Source organism: Urocitellus parryii, chromosome 3 (genome assembly GCF_045843805.1).
Source record: "Urocitellus parryii isolate mUroPar1 chromosome 3, mUroPar1.hap1, whole genome shotgun sequence".
NCBI classification, from domain to species: Eukaryota; Metazoa; Chordata; class Mammalia; order Rodentia; family Sciuridae; genus Urocitellus; species Urocitellus parryii.
In genome coordinates, this window is record NC_135533.1 from 146,077,918 (window position 1) to 146,099,896 (window position 21,979).

Below are 21,979 nucleotides of genomic sequence, written 5' to 3' on the forward strand. Positions count from 1 at the left end.
TTTTAACATCTCTTCCACCATGTGAAGACACAGTGAGAAGCTGCCATCTAAGAACCAGGAAGAGGTCTTTACCACATAGCAAATCTGTTAGCACCTTGATCTTGAATTTCCCAGCCTTCAGAACTGTGAGAAATAAGCGTTTGTTATTTATAAGCCATTGAGTTCATGGTATTTTGTTAGAGCGACGCAAATGAACTAAGACTGATTTATTCAACAATTCATTCATTCATTTATTTCTTTTCGGTACTGGAGATTGAATCCCGGGGTACTTAACCACTGAGCCACATCTTCAGCCCTTTTTAAATATTTTAGAGACAGTTTCAATCCTGAGGACTCAAATTTGAGAGGTTCAAATGATTAAATAATACCCATTAGGACAGCATCAGCACCTGTGGAAATGAATGACCACCCAAATGAGAACAGAGGTTGTTTATTCCCAACTTTCAGGCACCATCCTTTGCCTTCCACAGAGACGCAGAACAGGCAGGAGAATGGGAAAACTTTACAATGAACCTGATAATTGATGAAGGCTTCAGGCATAGCCTGATCAAGCTGGTTGCTGCTGGGAAGTTGTAGGTGCCAACTACAAGCAGACTACCTCTGTGATTGGTTTGGGGAGCTCATTTGGTTTTCTTTGGTGGGTACGAAATGGAAAGTGAGTTCTAGGTGGCGTGGGAAATTAGAGAAACTGGCAGTGATTGCCTTAGTCCTGGCTGCTGTGGAGGCTGTGGATCAGAGTTTTACTGTCACATAGGATCTGGCCATGGGCCATTTGTATATTTAGTCTCTCGCACCTCTTCCCCTCCCCTACTGGCAGGGCCAGTAGAGGTGTTGACAAAGTCGGTGAAGATGTGGGACGGGGTCTGGATTAGAAGACAGAGATGCAGACAGAGAAGCTTCCCGGAGGAAACTAGCAGGAGGGAAGCCGAGCTTCTCCGGCCTTCTTCTGGGACAGAGTGAGCGTGTCGCTGTCTCCGACGCCGTAGTAGCCCAAATTGAACCAGTCCTGCAGGACCTGGCCCCGGAACTCGAGGCGCTGCAGCTCCCGGAGCAGGCCCTGCCGGTCCTCGATCTGCTCCTTCAGGCTGCGGACCAGGTGGGAGGGCTGGGCGGCGTAGGCGTGGCTCCCACCGTCCGGGCTGCTCACGAAGACCTGGATCTCGGGGGAGACGGTGTCCAGCAGGCAGACGCTGGTGTGGGAGAAGATCCCGTAGTAGGCCAGGGAGCAGTGACTGCGCAGCAGCTGCCGCTCGCCCCCGGGCTCCTGGAAGGACAGGCGCTGGAGGCCCGCGCAGCCCCGGCTCCGTCGGATCTTCTCCTTCATCTTCTTTATGGTCGTGTAAGGGTTCACCCAGAGGACGAGATCCGAGCAACCCCACTGCTGCACCGTCACCTGGATGTCTCTCGCTGCCTGCAGGGAGGGGGAGGGGAGAGGAGAGGAGAGGGGGAGAGGAGAGGAGAGGGGGAGAGGGAGGGGGAGAGGGAGGGGGAGAGGGAGAGGGAGGGGGAGGGGGAGAGGGAGGGGAGAGGGGGAGGGGGAGAGGGAGGGGGGAGGGGGAGAGGGAGGGGAGGGGGAGGGGAAGGGGGGAGAGGGAGGGGAGGGGGAGAGGGAGGGGAGAGGGGGGAGGGGGAGAGGGGGGAGGGGAAGGGGAGAGGGGGGAGGGGAGGGGGGGAGAGGGAGAGGGAGAGGGGTTACCTTCACGCTTCCCCACGTGCAAAAATTCCCTTCACCTTTTTCTTTGCAAAAGCAACCCAACCAGCAGCAGCAGCAGCAGTAGCAAGCCTTTAAGGAGTCCCGGCCTCTTCCCGGGGCTGGGCCTCCCCTGCTCTAGTCTGAATGCGGTTTTCTTCTTACTGCAGCCCTAGGAGGTCGGATCTCCCCGGTTTTGGGGATGAAACCATTGTGGCTAAGCAGGGCTAAGTGATCACTGGATATTAGTCCCAGAGGGAGTAAGGGCCCCGCAGTTCTGGGCAGGAATCTAGGTCGAGCGCTGCAAAGTCTTCTCATTTTTCCAGATAAAAATGTGTGCACAATTATTTTTTTTTAATATTTAGGAAAAACCCAGAGGCATATCATTTTCAGCGTACCTGTAGGCCTCATGTGGTTGGTGAACCCCTGATTTGCCCTCTGTGCCTTATTATAGAGCCTCTGTTTTTGCTTCTGCCTTCTGCTCTGATGGGTTCCTGCACAGAACCTTGCTCATTCCCACATCCCGTCCTTTTTCCTTTAGTCTCACTCCAGCCCTCAATCTAGAGTGTCCTTTGTTCTGAGCATCTATATCTATATCAGAGCATCCAAAGACACAAGGTGAGGTCTTTTGGGTTCATCTTAAGCCCTGGTTCCTTCAAGGAATCTTCTCTGGTAACTTTAAAATCATTTATATTTCCTTTTTTTTTGGAGCTCTACAAAGTCCTGGCTGTGAATCCTGACTTTGCTGACTCTGAGCAGTGTGACCTTGATTAATTGACTTAACCTCTCTGAGCCTCAGTTTCCTCATCTGTTAAATGGCAACAATAGTGATATAATTATTATTATATTATAATGGAGATAATGATAATGTTTGAATTTCCATTTTTTTTTTTTTTTTTTTTTTTTAGAATTGCCCATGAGGATCAACTGAGACAATTCCTGGATAAGCACTCTACAAATTGTAAAATATAATATGTGGATTAAATAGATTATTATGATCTTTGCCTGTACTGTAGGTTTGGTACTGCATAATAACTTAGTAATTTCTTTTTTTCTGAGTATCCAGGCTCCTCTGGTAATTGTTCCATCAGTTTTGTGCAGTTTGTTTAGTGGACTTGCTTCTGAACAGCATCGGGGGAGTTCTTTGAGGCTAGGGACCACGTCTTATTTTTGTATCCCTGGTGCTGCCCCTCCTCCACTCCCAGCTCCAGTTCTGGAACCTAAGAGCTGATTGAGTTGACTTGGCAAGCTCAGCTTCTGCAAAGAATGATCAGGGACATGGAACTGATTTTTTTCAGTAGGTTATGGGGGAAAAGAAAGAAAAGGAGGAGAATTTAAAGATGGGAAATCTGAACCTTAGTCAAAGAATTTTCCTGTGTTTATGGAACCAGTGGGCGGTGCACCGGGCTTCCCTCTGTCTCCCTATAAAGCGCTGTTCTTCATCGGCACAAAAGCAGATAGATCAACATCCCCCGGCTTCAGGCCTGTGGTGGACTCAAGAGGAGCCATTACCTTCACAGTCCAGGTGGGGACTGGGATCTCTCTGCTGTCATAGCAACAGTCCTGTTTCAGGCACTGTCTGGCCCTCTGAGCGACTAAGTCCCATCTGTACCCTTCTGCCACATTGTGGGTGGGGTCCGCCGGATCCAGGATGATGGGCCTGCAACACAGGGATGGGATACCCAGGCTCCTTCTGGCTTGGGGACTGAGAGCCAGAGTAGCCTCCCAGCCACCATCTATTCAAACCACCAAGCCTCTGTAGGTCCAGGACCTCAGGCTCCGAGTTCAGGAGGTCCAGAAAGATCAGAGCCAGAGGACAGAGACCATCAGATTTCCAAAAATTCATCTTGGGGAGAGTTCTCTAGGTCATTGCAAGAAATTTTAGGATGGAGCGAGTGAGACCTTAAAAGTCACACTGGAGCAATAATAGAGACCCACTCAGGCAGGTGTGCCATTCAGAGGCAGAGCAGACAGTGCCATTTGAGGCTAGCACAGCTGAGTGGCTTTGGGTCATAGTAACAGTGCCAGCACCAACGGTGGACTTTCATTGAAGCTCTAGAGACAAACCCTCTGTACATGAACCTAGTTCACTCCGTACAACAATCTACAAAGTAGGGACCAGTATTACTCTTGTTAGGCCCATTTTACAGGTGAGAAAACGGAGGCACACATACATTCCTGTTCTCACGACTAGCAGCTAGGATTCTTCCTCATTCTAATCCTACTGCCTTGACCGAGAGGAGGCTGGGCTGCTGCCAGTTCTCTCGTTTATATAAATGTTGAATGAATATTTCAACTAATGTCAGCTCAGTCTAACAGCCTGAGTGGGCCATCTGGGAATGGCAGCAGGGTTGGGTAAGACCAGGCCTCTCTCTCCAGGATCTTTTGTTCTGGGAGCCTGACTGAGAGAACCTGAGAGCAGGCTGCTGGGTGGACGGGACACTCTGGGCTCCCTGCTGGCTACTCCCAACACTGGCCTCTGCTGCCCTGCTCCCTGGGGTGGTCCTGTCTGAAGGCCTAGGGGAGCAGTGCAGGCCCTCCCATGGGACTTGGGTCATCCGAGGCAGAGTGGCTCATCCCATGGTGGGGCACGTGATCTGCCACACAGGGCTTGTGACCAGGGATTGGTCTGGTTTCCTCTTGGGTTTGGCCCAGGGATGAGAGGGGGCCCCCACCAATTGGGGTGAAGAAGAGGGCAGGATAAGGAGGAGGAGCGGAGGGGACTGGAGGGGGAACCCGGTGGTAGAGCACTGAGCACTTGCCTGGCTTGCAGGAGGCCCTGGGGTGGATCTCAGTACTGCCAGGAAAAAAGAGCAGAGACAGGCAGGGGAGAAGGGCAGAGAGAGAGAGAGAGAGAGAGAGAGAGAGAGAGAAAGGGAGGGAGGGGGAGGGGGAGAGGGAGGGACAAGGAAAGAGAATAAGGCTCTAGTCTGCCTAAGGTCCTGAAGTTATTTTATAACTGCACTTTTCTGGATAATCCTCTCCCCCTAAGAAGACCCCCTTTTTTTCCCCTTGCATGAACCCCCCAATACTCACATAATGGAATATTACAATTTCTACTACAAAGTATTGATCTGCTTCCCCCAGAAGCAGATCTCCAAATAAGGATTTGGCTTATTTGGAAGGAGAGCCTGGGAAACACTAAGAAAGGAGTGAGAGAGTCAGACAAGAAAAGGACGGAAACCTAAGAAGGGGGACGGTAATATCAAGGTCATTACCATGGTAGCAGCTAGAGATTTGTCCTGCCAGGGAACCCTGGGAATCTGTGTGTGGAAGAGGAGTCCCAGAGTTCCTTCATCTGAGGTGAGCGGGAGCTGGGGTGCTCTCACAAACTCCCTCCAGTTATTAGTTGAGGGCTATTCCAGAGGGGCTCCTGCTGGGGAGGGACCCCCCACCCCCTCCCCAGGCAGAGGGGTGCAGGTGCTGACACTTGGAAGCTGAGCCAGCTCTCACCAGAGCCATAAAAGCCAAGGGCATTCGAGGTCTATAGCAGTGAGCGTTTTTTTTGCAGCATCTGCCCCACACTAGATATGGGGGATCTTTCACACTGATTTTCAGTGACCCTTGTAGAGGTCCTGTATGGGACCTTCCCATTGCATAGCAATGAGAAAATGACACAGCTGAGACTCAAACTAGAGGCTCCAAGAATCTTTTCTAATGCATCTCTAAAAAGCACTGGAATGGTCTCCTGAGGGCCAGAGGGCTAAGGGAGGGTGGAGGGGTTATTTTGAGGACAAGGGAAAAGTTCATAACCCCTCACGGTGATCTGCAAACGTGAGACACTAACTGGAGCCATTGAGAATCTCAGGGTCAACGACTGTGGCAGCCTTGCTGGGTACTTAAGTCAATGCAGACAATTCCATACCATGTTTCCCTCGATTCTCCTCCCTCCCTTCTTTCTTTCTTTCTTCTTCTTCTTCTTCTTTTTTTTTTTTTTTTTAATGTGAGACTTAGTGGGTAAGCTGGGCCCATACCTCTCTTTTTTGAACTGTTCTCTGACAAAGTCCTGGATGATTGGGTGCTGGAGTGTGTAGTACTTGGTCCAGTAGATACAGATTAATTCATAATCCTGGAGCAGCTCCATCACTGTGCTGAGACCCTCGTCCAGCTTGAAATTCTCATTCTCCTGAGTCCCTGTTTCCCAGGCGTAGATGGTCAACAGTTCAAGGGCATAGACAGGGGGAAGGTTGGCTCTGGGGCACTTGGCTGTCACGTACTGTTTAAAGAGATGGGAAGACAGAGAGACTCCGAGTTTATATGTGATGATGGCATTGGACTAGAAGCTGAAAATCCAAACTCTGGGCCTCATTCTGCTGCTTATTGGCTGTGTGGCTGTGGCCAAGTCACCTTCCCTCCCTGGGCCTTGGTTTTCTCATTTGAGAATTAGAAGGCTGGGTTAGTGCAGTGTTTCAATTGTTGTTAACAAACATAACTCCTGGCGTGGAGTCGTGAAGAGGTGGCCTAAGGAGTGAGCTGGCTGGACCTGCCACCAGCATCTCAGCCTCAGAAGCACTGTTTTAATCTGTTTCAATGTGCTGAGCTTTTGGGAAGGGTTTCTTTAAATAAAGGGCTTTTCACTAACAATTGAGGGATTGAGGGAGGTAATGTTCTATAGTGAACCTTGGGATAGATTTTAGAAGACATTATTTCCTATACCATTGTATTGCAGCCATACTTTTTGGGTGGGGTTGATTCTATTCTTTTATTTTTAGGTGGAAATAATATCTTTATTTTATTTTTATGTGGTGCTGAGGATGGAACCCAATGCCTCATGCATGCTAGGTGAGCGCTCTACCACTGAGCCACAACCCCAGCCTGATTCTATTCTTAACTCCAAAGTTGGCACAAACCCAACAACATAAGCTTTTACCTCTTGCCAAGTGACTGATTCAAGAGAAAAGTGTGTAATTTGAGGATGATTCAATTAGAGCATAGTTCTTTTATTAAGTGATTGAAGGAAGAGAAGTCCTTTCTTGTGTGTGGATTCGAGGGCAGGAACAACTGTGGTCATTTTGCCACTACAAGGAAGACCAAGGCCCAGGGAGGGAAGGTGACTTGATCACAGTCATACAACCAGTAGGTGGCAGAAATTAGAATTCTTTTTTTTTTTTTTGTATTTTTTTCTGTAACTTGCAAAACAAAACAAAACAAAACAAAAAACTCCAAAAACATTTTAACTGACACTGATCACTTCCTGTCTGAAAAACCTCTAATATTCAGCCTTGCGCTAATCTCAGTTCCTTGGAAGGCTGAAATGGGAGAAGCATGGATTTGAGGTCAACCTGGGTAACGTAGTGAGACCCCCATCTTAAAAAAAAAAAAAAAGCCTTTCAAACAGTCAGTTAGAAAGTGAAAATTTTTGTCAAATATCCAGCTATTGATCTGTGAAAGCAAAATTGCTATCTTTCTTGTGGCCATTATAAATGAAGAGTGTATCACATCCCATAGTTAAACAGTAGCAGCAACAACATAAACAGCAACAAAAACAGACACAAGACTTTGACCTTAAAACAAACAAACACAGGAAAGCCACAGGGTCATAGGAAAGCCTTTTTTTTTTTTTTTTAAATATATATATATATATAGGAAAGCCTTGTTCTAGTTTCCCAAATAAATGGAACTTGGAGCCTTCCTAGAGGTCAGTGACTCCTTACAAAAAACAACTTTATCCCTGACCTAAAATTGTTTTTAATTGAACTCAAATTTATTTATAACTTGCTATAGCTTTTCATGAATCCACACTTAATGCTTAATGTTATAAATCCTAATTAATCAATTAGAATTTTGTTGGGATTTAAACTCATGTCAATACAATTTATTTTCTCCCCAAAATGTTGTTTTCTCCAATACCAGTGAGATTTTCCATTCTTAAAACTTAGATATTCCCAAAGTACAGAATGCCTGTAGTCATTCAGATGTAAGCTTTAGGAAAAATGAATCCTATACATCAGATAGGGTGTGCATGCCTTGTAATTACTGCTGCTGGGGAGGCTGAGTCAGGAGGATCCCTTGAACACATAGTTCAAGACCAGACTGGGCAACATGGAACACCCTATCTCAAACCAAAACAACAACAAAAACCCACAAAAAATTTCATTCCTTAAGAATTTTTGGAAGACTATTTAAAAAAGACCTATGTACTCCTCTCGGGCTGATGTTCAGGGATGCTGGGTGGGTTAATCAGTCTTCTGTCTTCATAACAACTTAATAATCAACTTGTGAAGAAATAAAGTTGAGCGAGGCATGGTGTTGCATCCCAGTGGCTTGGGAGGCTGAGGCAGGGGGATGGCGAGTTCAAAGCCAGCCTCAGCAAAAGCAAGGCCCTAAGCAACTCAGTGAGACCCTGTCTCTAAATAAAATACCAAATCGGGCTGAGGATGTGGCTCAGTGGTTGAGTGCCCCTGAATTCAATCCCCAGTACCTGCCCCCTCTCCAAAAAGAAATAAAGTTGAGATAATTAACTTATAAAGAGAAGAAGTTCATCTTTTTTTCAGTCGTAGATAAACGCAGTACCTTTATTTACTTTACACGATGCTTTGGATCGCACCAGTGCGAGGAGGCAAGCGCTCTACCACTGAGCCACCACCCCAGTCTAAAAATGCTCATTTTGGTTCAGAATATTGGAGGCTTCAGTCCCTGATTGATGGGCCCCATTGACTTTGGGCCTGTGGCAAGGCCGAACATCTTGGTGGGAACAAATCCACTCACCTCCAGAGAGGAAGGGAAAGGGGTGGGGTCCTCCCCCTTCAAGGCCACACCCCCAATGACCTGAGTGCCTCCTACCAGGCCCCGCCTCTTAAATGGTCCACCTCCGATTAGCACTAAGCTGGGGACCAAGCCTGTAATGCACCAGCCTTTGGGGGACCGGTAAGGTCCAACTGTAGCAGATGCTATGACTTCCTCATATTTTGGATCTCTAACTTTTACAACCTTTCTAGATAATGATAAACATCTGAGAAAACAATTTTCCACTGTCAACAGAGCCTAGCTATAGACCTCGTCATCTTGGTACTGTGTCTTAAATATTTTATTGGGTTAACCCTTTTCTTCTGCAACCTGATTCCCTTGCAAATTCTCTGCAAGCTTCTACTTAATAAATGAGTTTCTTTTTTTCTTGTTTTTTGAAAATTTCTTTGGGACAGGGTCTTGCTATGTTGTCTGGGCTGGTCTCAAATTCCTGGGCTAAGCAATCCTCCTGCCTGCGTCTCCCAAGCAGCTGAAACTACAAGTGTATGCCACCACGCCTGGCTATGTTGTTATCTCTGATTCTGATTCTTGTTTTGATTTGGTTGGGGCCACTACACCCCTGATAATATAATCTGTGAGTCCGGTTTTAGGTTTTGACCACTTGCTGGTGTCTATTTGGAGGTAGATCGCACCCATTTATTCCCTAGGGGACAGTAGTCAGTGGGTTTTGATTGTTCTTTCTTTGTCTTGAGAATTCTGATATCTCTTGGGAGCCTCACACCTATTGTCTTACATGTTATTATGAATTTAAATCAATCAGTGTGTGCGTGTGTGTGTGTGTGTGTGTGTGTGTGTGTGTGTGTGTGTGTCTGTGTGTGGTTAAATACAATTCCCGGAAAAACAGTCCTGTGGGACTATGTGCTGGCTGACTGGTGTACTTTCTGTCGTGTTTATTTTTGTCTCATAATTAAAGTTGTAAAACCAAAGCTGCTGGTTCATTTTGTTTTTATAAGTGAAAAAAAAAACACATTTATATCACTTTTTTTTTTTAATTAGAGTGGTCTCATTTGCTGTATAATTTATCTTTGGGCAATGTCTTTCTCCCCACCCCACTCCACTCCAGCGAACTTATGGAGTAAAATTGGAAATAAATTCATGGGCAACGATGAATATTGAAGGGAGGGAAAGGCAGGGAGAAGGGGAATTACATGGATGGTGGAAGGAGACCCTCATCATGTACAAAATACATGGAATGAAGATGTGAATTTGGTGTCAACATATCTTGTCTACAGAGATATGATAAATTGTGGTATAAAGGTGTATTAAGAATTGTAAGGCAAAAAATAATAATAAGAGAGCTCATGTAAAAATAAATAAATAAACAAATTAAAAAATAAATAAATAAATAGAATATAAATTTAAAAAATAAATATACATATACAAGCACGCACACGCGCGCGCGCACACACACACACACACACACACACACACACACACACACGATGAACATTGACACCTAAAGGGACTGAGTCAGAATTTTACCAGACTTATTCCAAAAGCAGGTGACTTCATAGAAACAGACTGCTTAATGAAAGACAAATAAAACGAGAATGAACTAACTGCAAGGCTAGTGTTCTATACACCGTTAGATTAAACTCAGTAATGACCATGACGCTGAGGAACTGGATCGTTGAGGGGGATGGATGTGGATGGAATTCAAGGAGTCTTTCTTTCCTCTTGGAGTCCTTAGCTTGCTGGGATGGATGTAGGAGCAAAGGGCACATGAACTTGACATTAGACAGGAACCACAGCATGTCCAGCACTTCATTACTGAAATACTATAGGACACCTACTTTTCTCTTTCCTTCTCTTTCTTTTCCTCCCCTTCTTCCTCCACCTCTCCCTCCTCCACGCCTCCTGGCAGCCTCCTTACCTGCTGGTACCAGTGTTTGACCAGCCGCAGGAGACTCTTCACTTTCGTTGGCCGATGTTTCACGAAGCTTCTCTGCAGCTCACTGAAGGAAGGGGAGAAATTTCCAGGGTATCCACAGGCCTTGATCAGATTCACGTAGACCTCAGGGGGTGGCTGGGAGTTGGGGACAGCAGGCCCTGAGGAGAGAGGAAGCAAAGTGAGGTTGACTTGAGAAGCCCCCGAGGGATAAATAGTCTCTGGAGGAGGGCCGGCTCATTCATTGGGGTGACCTTTCCAGGGAGACTTGAGACCTCATGTCCCTGGATACGAACAGTTTAGGGTTTGATTATCCTTCTTGTGAGATTCCTCCTCTGGAGAGCCAGTGTCGGGCTTTCTATGCCTCAGTCCACTCCAGGACTATTATTGTCCTCCTTGGATGTCCCCAACACTGTCAGTTTTCCTTAACATCTGTTTCAGACCGCTTTCTAGTGATCCATTGGAATCTCTCAATATCAGAGAGGAGAACCAGTTCCCTGGCACCGTCTTTCTTGATAAGATCAGATCTGTCTCTCTGACATCTTCTTCAAAGGACCATTCCACGCAGACGCTAATAGGACAATTCATAGGAGCTGACGCACGATATGGAACCTGCTGCGGTTTGGATCTTGAGTGTCTCCCAAAGCCCATGGGCTCAAAGGTTTGGTTGCCAGCCTGTGGTGCTATTGAGAGGTGTGAGATCTTTAAGAGGTGGGGCCTAGCGGGAGGAAGTTAGGTCTTTGGGGGCATGCCCCTGAAGGGCTATAGGGATGCTGCTCTGTGTTTCCTTGCCAATATGGGCCAACAGGCCTCCTGACCTCATGCTGCCGCCCTGTGCCTCAAAGTCCAAAGCAACAGGGCCAGGTGACCACAGACTGGAACCTCTGAAACCATGAGCCAAAATAAAACTTTCCTCCTTTTGGGTGGCTTATCTCCTGTATTTTGTCACTGAGTGACACAGAATTTACATCAGCTGGTATATTTTATTCCAAGAATCTAGGACTCTCTGCCTGAGGATTAACCATAAACGACATCAACCTAATGCTCCAAGAAGCAACGCTTAGCAAGTGCCTTCTAAGAAGTTTGCAGATCAACACTCTAGTAGCCCTTCTGGGATAATGTTGAGATGGGCTTTACATTATTAATTTGAGTCCCGCAGAGGCATGAAGCCCAGTTGTTAGGAGTGATGACTTGCTCAATAATGTACCTTGTGTTGATTCCTCCCCTCCCCTGTCTTTTTTTTAAAACCAGTGTTGAACTCAGAGATGCTTAACCACTGAGCCACATCCCCAGCCCTTTTTTAAAATTTTGAGACAGAGTCTCACTAAGTTGCTTAGGGCCTTGTTAAATGACGGAGGCTGGTTTGAATTTGCGATCCTCCTGCCTCAGCCTCTGGAGCCACTGGGATTACAGGCGGGTGCCACCACGCTCAGCTCCCTTCCCTGTCTCAATGCCCTACTTCCTTCCCAGGGTTGGATCATCTTCCTCAGGCCCTTCCTGCAGGATCTGCTGCTAGGATAGTCCTAACAAATGACAGACCTCTGTACCCATAGTAAGTGCTACTTACTAAAACTCTTGGTTATTATTTTAGATCCTTTACTTCGTTAGGTCTCTGATCTTCCAGAATATCCTTTCTACAGGCTACCCAGGGTACCCCACTCTTCTCCTCTGAACACTGACCACCATTTATCATCTGTTTATCTGTGTGATTCTTTGTTAAGCTTCTGTTTCCCAAGTTGGGCATCTTGACAGAATGAGTGATGCTGGGCTCAGGGAGAAGCTCAGTCCCCAGCACAGGGCATGGGAGCATAAATGAAGGACTGCAGGGTCTCCATGGGATCAGGAGTGATAGGTGAGGAAGTTGGGAGTCTCCCGGAGAGAGCCAGTGTGGAAGTCGTGGGCTTCCGCTCCCCTTACCCAGAGCTCTGTAGGCAGGCACGATGGTGATATTGATGGGTTCCGCGGTCCCCCTGGTCTGGATGGTGAAGTCGAGAGCACTGGGGACTCCTTGGCTTATTCTCAGGTCATTGAGCCCAAGATCCAGCAGGTCCTGGCAACACCACAGTTTTCCCCAGATCAGTCTCAGGACAGCTTGGTGGTACTTGGCCTCCTCCCGGAAGCTGTGGAAACAGCTCAGGAACACCACCAGCTCCACGTCTGCCTCGCTCCTGAGCACTGTGCCGTTCCCAAAGGAGCCCACCTGCAGGAGACAGAGGCCCGTTACCCGGAGGCCCTGTGCCCTCTGCTGTGTACCAAGCGGTGCCTTTTCCCAGTTTGTGCGTGTCCACCCTGAGGGATGGGTGGGCAAGCTGAGGTGTCCAGAGGAAGGGTCACTCACCCAGAGCCGCTCAGTTTGCAGCCTGAGCCTAGGCTGCTTATCTATTCTGCACTGCACGGCTCCTGAGACCCAATCTTGTCCCCCCAGTGGAGGAACGCCTACTCCCAGGGAACACAGGGTGAGCATCTCAAGTCCCCAAATCAGAAATCCAAAACGCTCCAAAACCCAAGCCGTTCTGAGAGCTGACATGACATCACAAGCGGACATTCCACACCTGACTTCATGTGACAGGTCACAGTCAAAACAATTGTGCACTCAAAGGATTGTATAAAATTATGCCGGGCGAGGTGGCACAAGCCTGTCATCTCAGCAGCTCCGGAGGCTGAGGCAGGAGGATGGCGAGTTCAAAGCCAGCCTCAGTAAAAGTGAGGCCCTCAGCAGCTCAGTGAGACCCTGTCTCTAAATAAAATACAAAACAGGGCTGGGGATGGGGCTCAGTGCTTGAATGCCCCTGAGTTCAACCCCTGGTAATTCCCCTCAAAAAATGATATTCAGGTTATGTGAGTAAGGGATTTATAAAACAGAAGTGAGTTTCATGTGTAGAGTTGGGTTCCACTCCCAAGAAATCTCATGATGTACATGTAAATATTCCAGAATCAGAATATTCAGGACCCCGGAACACTTCTGGTCCCAGGCAGTTTTAGGAAGGGATTCTCAACCTGTAATAATGTCTATTCTGTAGCATTTGAGGACTTGAGGGTGTGTATCTGAAGGAACTCAATGCATTAAAAAGCAGGGAGCAGGTTTGACTATTGAAGTAGAGCCGTGCGTGACCTGTGGAATGGGGCAGTTTGACTTTGACCATGACTCTTTTGCCCTGTCTCAGCTGTGTGATCCGGGGCTGCTCTGAGCAATGAGGGAAGCTGAGCCATTGGATGACTAGGAGGATTAGATAAAATACTGTATGCCAAGGGCATGGCGTGCTGCAGGAAGTCAGCAATGTATTTCTCTTCCTGTTTATGTACTTGACTTAGCTAATCCTTCTGCCCTCTGGGAATCCGTTTCCCATCTGGAATGGAAGGAGACTGGATGATTTTTAAAAAAATTTTTTTGACCAGGGATTGAACCCAGGAGCACTTAACCACTGAGACACATCCCCTGCCCCTCTTTTATTTTTTTACATTTTATTTACAGACAGGGTCTCGCTGAGTTATTTAGGGCCTCACTAAGTTGCTGAGGCTGGCTTTGAATCTGCAGTCCTCCTGCCTCAGCCTCCCGATCTACTGGGGTCACAGGTGTGTGCAGCACTGGACCTGGCCTCTGCCTGGATGATTTTGAGGGGGAGCTTTTAGATATTCTGAAATTCTAAACTTGCTCTCTCAGCCCTGCTGCCTGATAGACAAAGCCCCCTCACCTTTCTGGCTCCTCTCTTTCTCATCTCTGGAGGAAGAATGGGTGGGGAAGGCCAGACCCCAGGGGGGGCTACATTTCCTTGCAGATGGAGTCACTGCACATGGATTATAATTCAGCGGTGACAAGCTGAGCAGGCCTTGTGTCTGGCACCACTGGAAGCACTTTATGTATATTGCCCCTTTAAATTCTCACACTCACCAGTGAAGCTGGGAATTACTAAGAGAATTCCCCAATGTACAGATGAGAATACTGAGGCTGGGGGTGTTGATCAACTCGCCATGCCTCCCCCAGTCAGCCAGGAAATCAGATGAGTTAGAACACCAGTAGCTGGCGGCTCTTCCTCCTCTTTCTCCCCGGCCACCTGAGTCTGTGAGTCACAACCTACTCCTAGGAGGAGGAGAAGACACCCGCCATCTTTCCCCCACTTTACTGGATTTCAGACTCAGCATTTCCACTCCAGGTGAGAAGGTTGAAGTGGATACTGTGTGTGGGCGAAGGGCAACGCCCCTGGAGACCACGTCTACCCCACCTTTTCTGCTTTTCCCAGTGGTAAGATCCAGGCCGAGAAGGAAGAACAATCTAGAACAGGCTTCGTGACTTGCTTCCATTGGAGCCAGTTAAACCCACTTCTTTCAAAGGCAAAGCATTGGCTCCTGCACAGGGCTCAGACTGCCAGGTGTTTAGAAGGTGGGAGGAAGGGAGAGTCTAGAGTCTAAATAAAATACATTCTTTCTCACTAGTCATTACTCTTTGGGAGTCTCTACCTTTCAGGGGTTTTAGGGTAGGATCGTGGTCTGTAAGAAAAACTGAGGTTTGTGTAAATACCATTTCCTGCCATCAGAACTTAACCTGCTTGACGCACTCCTCTCCCCAGACCTCATCCCCTCCCTTCTTTCTCAGAGTTGTCTGGAGGGGGTGGGGTCTGCCCAAGTTCCCTAGGCCCAAAAGAAGGCCTGGGCCAGGGTTACAAATGTCCTTCTGTATTTCAGCAACTACCCTGCACTGATCATCTAGCCTGCTTTTGTCCCATTTGCTTGGTGAAGGAGAGGGGAGGAGAATCATGTGCTCCAGACGTAGATGAGAGGAGATGGGATAGCTAAGGACATGCAGCAGCAGGACAAAAAGCCACAGCTCAAACCCAAGACTGTCTGATGTCAGAATTCATGGTTTTGCACTTGTAAATCCGTGGCCTCAGCCTCCTGGGCTGCCTCTAAAGGGAGAACTGGAGTCCTAGACTAGGAGTCAGGAAGCCAAATTCTAGTCTTGCTTTTGCCACCAACTTGCTGTGTGACCTTGGGATGTCTTTTACCCTCTCTGTGTGTCCAGAGTGTTTAATGAAGGTTTGGCTGGGACTGATTCTTCAGGGCCTTTAGAGCTCTGGCCCTTTTAAATTTTGATCCTAGCTGGTATAGGAGGTGACATGAATCACGAGAAAAATGTGCTTGGGGAAAAATCCTGGTGAGGGGGCCCGATCCCTAGCTGTGGAGTCAAAATTCAAGTCCCAGCTTCAATACTAGCTGTGTGTCCTTGGGAAAGCCACCTCACTTCTCTGGATCTCCTTTATAAAATCTTCTTATTCTCAAAAACTAAAGCTTGTAGAAAAACAGAAAGAAAACAAAAAGATATATCCAACCTGGCCAGTTCCACACACCCAAACTCCCGGCTACAGCAAGAAACTTTGTCCCTAAATACTTCAGCATTGTGTCCACAAAAAAAAAAAAAAAAAAAAAAAAAAAAGAGAGAGAGAGAGAACATTGTTCCCCATAACCCAAAACTACTATTACACCTAACAAAATCAACACTGATTCCCTCATGTCATCTAATCTTCAGGCCATGTGAAAATGTCCCCAATTGTCCCCAAACCATATTTTACAGATCATTCACACCAGGATCCAAAGACCTCGCATCTGGTTGTTATGCATCGTAAGACCCTGAGCCTTCATTATGCTTATCTGTAAAATGGGAAAAGAACCATCTCTACTTCATAGGATGCCAGAATTAGAGATGACATGATATTAAGGGACTAGGCCCTCAGAACCCTAAATATTAACTATTGCATCTAACATTATTATTATTATTATTATTATTATTATTATTATTTGGTACTGGGGATTGAACCCCGGGGCTCTTAGCCACTGAGTCACATCCCCAGCCCTTTTTTATATTTTTTAAATTTAGAGACAGCGTCTTGCTAACTTGCTGAGGCTGGCTTTGAACTCGCAACCCTCCTGTATTGGCTCATTCTTGAGGCAGCGGTGTAGTGGGGCTATGGGCAGCTGGCTGGGGTGTCCTGAGACGTCTGCAGTGTGGGCCAGGAATACTGAGGCCGGGGGTCCCTGGTGTCCTCAGGTATGTGGGCTCTTGTGCTGGGCGTCCCCTGCGCTGGCCAGAGGACGGAGGGGCCCAGGCTCACCTTGACCACCTTCAGCACCCGCGCCTCCGGGTCCAGGCTGCGCTCTCCCTGGAAGGTCTTCTGCCTCAGGAACTGCTCCACCGTGTGCACGGCCTCCAGCACCTCCTCTTTCCATTCCCGGCTGGGCTGCAGCCACTGAGCCACGAAGGAGTCCAGCCTGGAGGCTGGGACACCGTACAGCTCCTGGGCCAGGGCCATCTCTGCCAGGGTGACACTGCTGGGCAAATATATAGCCACCAGCCCACCCAGCTCCCGAACACACACCCCCTTTTTAAGGGGGCTCCTCCCCCGCTGACCTCAGACCCCTGAAGGATAAAGGACGGGGACAGAGAGGAATCCAGGGGTGAATGTGCTGCTTTTCTTGGAAGCCCCCCTTGCCGCAGAAGGTGCAGTGTGCTGAGGAGACACTGGGCTGGGGCCCGCAGGTCTGGGCCACCTTAACAGGGCTGGCATCCTGCCAACCTTCTTGCTATTGGTTTCGATTCTCAATTTCTGGAGTTTCCCTTTTATGACGTTTAGAAACTGAAATTGGCTTGAGTTTGACCTTATAGAAGCACCTCCCTGATAGATTAGGGTTGGATGGAATCATCAGTTTAATTGTCCCAACTGGTTAAAAGGAAACAGAAACTTGGAAGGAGAAGAGCCTTGCTTGTGGTTGGGTAAAGAAGGAGACCTCGGGAATTAGTGGGGATGACTTTGAATTCCAGTGTGCCCTTCACCAGATTCGTAACCTCACTGACCCTCACTGTCTTTATTCATAAGGTAGGTTTAATGATAACACCTACCTTGCCGGGCATGATGGCATGTGCCTGTCATCCCAGTGATTTGGGAGGCTAAGGCAGGAGGATTGCAAGTTGGAGGCCCAGCCTCAGCAACTTAATGAGGCCCTGCACAACTAAATGAGTCCTGGTTCAAAATAAAAAGGGCTGGGGATGTGGCTCAGTGGTGAAGGGCCCCTGGCTTCAATTCCTGATACCAAAAACCAAACCAAACCAAAACAACAACGATAATACCTACTTCATAAGGTTGTGCTAATGAAGCATGAGACTACTGATCAGAGGCCACACTCAACTCTCAATGGATGCAGCAGTTTTAGTTCATTCACCGAACATTTATTGAGTGACTGCTGGATGCCAGGCATTGTGCTAAGAAATCTCTGAAGTTCCTGCCCCACAGGGCTGGCTCCCAGAGCAGTGGGGTGGGTTCCTGGGGTCCAGTGCCATGTGTGCTCAGACACAAAAAAGGCCTGACAACTTGGCAGGGAGCCAGGCAGAATTTCTTTGGGGTCACAGGTGTTGGCAGACACCTGTTTGACATGATTCATAAAGACTAAGAATCAGGTCCAAAGGGCACAGCGGAGATAAGGCGGAGCGGCCTGAAGAACCCGGATGTGTCAGGGACTTAGGCACTGGATGTGCCTTGGCGTGGGGCTGAGGTGGGGAGAGGGGCTTGAGGGTGGAGGCCAGGAACGGTCCTGGAGTGCCACTCACTCATCTGCTCACTTAACAGGTGATTTCTGAACACCTACTATGTGCCAGGCAGGTGCTGGGGATGCAGAACAAAAGGTCCCTGCGTGCAGGGCGCCTGGTGGTGGAGACAGACAACAAGCAGGAGGAGTCGATGAAACTATAGTGAATCAAAGGGGATGAAAGCCAAGCAGGAAAAGAAAGGGCTGTTTTAATCCGCTCGTTTGCTACAGTGACTAAAAGACCTGCAAGAACAATGAGGGGAGGAAAAGTTTATTTTAGGGCTCAGGATTTCAGAGGTCTCAGTCCCTAGACAGCTGGTTCCACTCCTTGGGACTTGAGGACATCATGGTGGAAGAGTTGGTGGAGGGAAGCAGCTCACATGGTGATCAGAGAGGGGAGAGAGAGAGAGAGAGAGAGAGAGAGAGAGAGAGAGAGAGAGAGAGAGAGAGAGAGAGAGAGAGAGAGAGAGAGAGAGAGAGAGAGAGAGAGAGAGAGAGAGAGAGAGAGAGAGAGAGAGAGAGAGAGATCTCCACTTGCCAGATACAAACTATAGACCCCACAGGCCCCTGCCCAGGGAGCGACCTCCTTCAACCACACCTACCTGCAGTTAAGGCTCTCCCAACCCAGGCATTTCTCCTCCAAGCCTCTTGCATTGAATCCCATGTGAGCTTTTGGGGGACACCCCACATCCAAACCATCACAGGTGTTCAGTCCTCTATGAAGTGGTCGGGGAAGGCTTATGGAAAGGAGCTATTTGAACAAGACAGTGAAGTGAAGAGCGAACCATAGGTATACGGTTTGTTCCCGGCAGAACAAAGAGCAAGTGCAAAGACCCTGTGGTGGTAATGTGCTGGGTGGGTTTAAAGAACATCATTGTGCCTGGAATGGAGCTCAAGGGAGGAGTTGAATGAGGATTAGGGCTGAGTAGTAAAGGGCAGGGAGGCAAATGGTTTTGGATTTTTTTTTTTTTTTAATACCAGGAATTGAACCCAAGGGTGGTTAACAACTGAGCCATGTCCCCAGCCCTTTAAGTTTTTATTTTGAGATAGGGTTTCATTAAGTCACTTAGGGCCTCTTAAATTGCCGAGGCTGGCCTCAAACTCGTGATCCTCCTGCTTCAGCCTCCCAAGTTGCTGGGATTACAGGCAGGTGCCACTGCCCCTGGCATGGTCTTGGATATTGAAGGCTACCATTAAGACTTCGTTTTTCTTCTGAATGAAATGGGGAGCCATTGGAGAGTTTTGAACAGAGGGAAGGACATGATCTGATTTTCATTTCAACGGGATCCATCCCACTGGCTGTGAAGGGAGAATTAGATTAAAAGCAGGGGTTGAGAGGGGAGGTGAGAGGGGAATCAGAGGGGAGTCAGAGGGTTAGTGCTACTGTACAGGCAGGACATATGGTGGCTTGGATCAGAGTGGTGGCAGAGAAGGTAGGGAGAGTAGTGTGATTTAAACAGAGGAAAAAACTGGAATATATCCATATACCATCAATTAGCTCTCACAATTATCAGCCTATGGAATCTTTTGATGATACACCATCCACATCTTTCCTTCGGTATTGTTTGGAATGGAATCCCAGGTTCCTCATTTTGATGGATCTATTTTGAGTCTAAGGCTAGGTCTTGTGGATGGATAGAGAGTAATCAATAGTGAGGGGAAGATCAGAGTTAAGATGTGTTCTAAGTCTGTGGGCTTTAGCAATCAGAAGGATGGAATTGTTCTTTTTTTTTTTTTTTTGTACTGAGAAGTGAACCCAGGGGAGCTTAACCACTGAGCCCCGTCCCCAGCCCTATTTTGTATTTTACTTAGAGACAGGGTCTCACTGAGTTGCTTAGTGCCTCTCTGGGGCTGAGGCTGGCTTTGAACTCGAGATCCTCCTGCCTCAGCCTCCCCAGCCACTGGGATGACAGGAGTGCACCCCCATGTCTGGCTCTGGAATTGCTCTTAATTTAGGGGGGAAAATGTGGGGCAAGGGTGATGTGTGGGCGTGACGATCAAGAGCTGTTTGGAACTGATCTGAGGTGCCCACTAGAGATCCAGGTGGAGACGTGGACGAGAGTTGGATGAAGGAGTCTTGATTTCAGGTCTGGACTTGAGATACAAATTCGGGAGTCACCAGCAAAGAGGTATTTAAAGCCACGAGACTGGAGGAGAGAGGAGTGTAGAGCAAGGAGGGAAAGGGACCAAGCACTGAGCCCCTAAGCCTTCAATATCATGCAGAAGTTGAGAGTTGCAGAGCTAGCAGAGAAGAATGAGAAAGAGTGGTGTGGAAGCTAAATGATGACTCCGTTTTCAAAAAGAGGAAATGAACCACTGGGTCAACCCAGGTGAACGGGCTCTGAGTCTATCCTGGGGACAGTGGTAGATGAGAAGAGTGACTCGTGACAAAGTTAGAATCGGGAAAAATTGGTCTGGCTGCTTCTATGGTGAGGATGGATTTTAGGGGGCAAGAGCAGATGCAGAAAGGTGAGTCCAGACCCTGTCCTGTGGTCCAGGCGAGAGGCACTGGTGGCCCGGATTAGGCTGGAAGCAATGGAGCTCAAGAGAGAGGCTTGGATCCTAGCTCCCTTTTGAAGGAATGGTGGACGGGAAAGGGGTGTGTGTGTGTGTGTGTGTGTGTGTGTGTGTTTTGATATCAGGGATTGAACCAAGGGGTGCTTAACCACTGAGCCAGATCCCCAGACCTTTTTTATATTTTAGAGACAGGATCTTGCTAAATTGCTTAGGGGGTCTCACTAAATTGCTGAGATTGGCTTTGGACTCAAGATCCTCCTGTCTCAGCCTCCTAAACCGCTGGGATTACAGGCGTGTGCTACTGAGCCCGGGTAGGTGTGTGCAGTTTTATGGGAGATGTGGAAGCAGAATCCAGGTTAGAATGAGTTTAGGAGAAGTGGGGTGAAGGGGGGATGGAAAACAGAAGTGCAGATAATCCTTTCAAGAAGTTGGTCAGCCATGACAGTATTTCAATGTAAGCTTTCAAACTGGCTAACCCCAAATGGAAAGCATCATGTTTTTAAAAATATAATACATTCCACAAAGTCCTCATGCCTCTACTGTTTGATCATACCATATTAAAATAATATTTTAATATGATTTGTAATAGTAAAATAATTTGATTTAAAATTAAGTAAAATTTAAATTGAATTATTTTAAAGTAACATTAAAATAATGTAAAGAGTAGTAGCAATTTCACAAACTTAAGTCAACAACAAAATAAGACTCTGTGGGATGAGGATGTAGCTCAGTTGATTGAGTGCTTGTCTTGCAAACACCAAGCCCTGGGTTCAATCCCTAGCACTCCCCCGCCCCACTAAGATCCCAACATTTTCGTATGTTTATGGTGACAGAGGATGAACTCTGGGCTGGGGTTGTGGCTCATCGGTAGAGCACTTGCCTAGCACGGGCGGGACTTGGGTTCGATCCTCAGTACCACATAGAAATAAAGGCATTGTGTTGTGTCGATCTACACCTAAAAGATAAATATTAAAAAAAAGATGAACTTCAAGGCAATGAAAAGTCATCCACATAAGAACCATTTAGACCTTACATATTAATTTTTTGTTCACCTTCAACAAATCTCTGAAGGTTGAACAGCTGTCAGTCATTTGATCTCTAATATATTGGATGCCATTTGAAAAAAAATATAATCAGGATGACCTGAGTTTATTCACATGGTCACTAAGAGGGAAAGTCCCAATTAAATTATTTATTTATCCTAATTTGTTATACATGATGGCAGAATGCAAGTCATTTCATATCACACATATAGAGCACAATTTTTCAAGTCACTGATTGTACACAGAGTATTTTCACACTATTTGTGTCTTCATACATGTCCTTAGGGTAATGATGTCTGACTCATTCCACCAGCATCCTACCCCCTTGCCCCCTCCTCTCCCCTCCCTCCTATCTTTTAAATAATGCCTATTTCTCATGCTAGAAGGTAGAACAAAATCCCTTCTCCCGATTCGATATGGCAGATCAAACTTCTCATATGGCATTGACACCCCAGTCTCCAGGTAGACATATAACAGCTTGAATCAGCTCTCTCCACATAGTGTTCATGTGGGCTTCTGTTT

At 47.4% G+C, this 21,979-nt stretch overlaps 1 protein-coding gene across 2 annotated transcripts; it reads right to left on the minus strand.

Annotated features, from left to right (window-relative positions):
• Positions 1–268: 268 nt before the first annotated feature.
• Oasl (2'-5'-oligoadenylate synthetase like) lies at positions 269–16,627 on the minus strand. Of its 2 annotated transcripts, XM_026403412.2 has the most exons (6): positions 16,430–16,627; positions 12,243–12,525; positions 10,311–10,486; positions 5,665–5,906; positions 3,203–3,350; positions 269–1,411 (listed from the first exon to the last, which is right to left on the minus strand). In XM_026403412.2, exons 1-6 carry the CDS (start codon positions 16,625–16,627, stop codon positions 911–913), a joined length of 1,548 nt encoding a protein of 515 aa, XP_026259197.2. In that variant the 3' UTR covers positions 269–910. The 2 variants fall into 2 exon arrangements, with proteins under 2 accessions (XP_026259197.2, XP_026259198.2); XM_026403413.2 differs by lacking the exon at positions 12,243–12,525 and having other exon boundaries at positions 16,430–16,615.
• Positions 16,628–21,979: the final 5,352 nt, after the last annotated feature.

Bases quoted from the DNA above. Each gene is read 5' to 3' on its own strand.
- Oasl (XM_026403412.2), bottom strand. From the start codon at position 16,627: ATGGCCCTGGCCCAGGAGCTGTACGGTGTCCCAGCCTCCAGGCTGGAC. The intron at 5,907-10,310 runs GTAAGGAGGCTG...CTCTTTAAACAG, and splicing joins TCAAACACTGGTACCAGCAG to TACGTGACAGCCAAGTGCCC. The intron at 3,351-5,664 runs GTATGGGCCCAG...CCTGTGTTGCAG, and splicing joins GAACAGTTCAAAAAAGAGAG to GCCCATCATCCTGGATCCGG.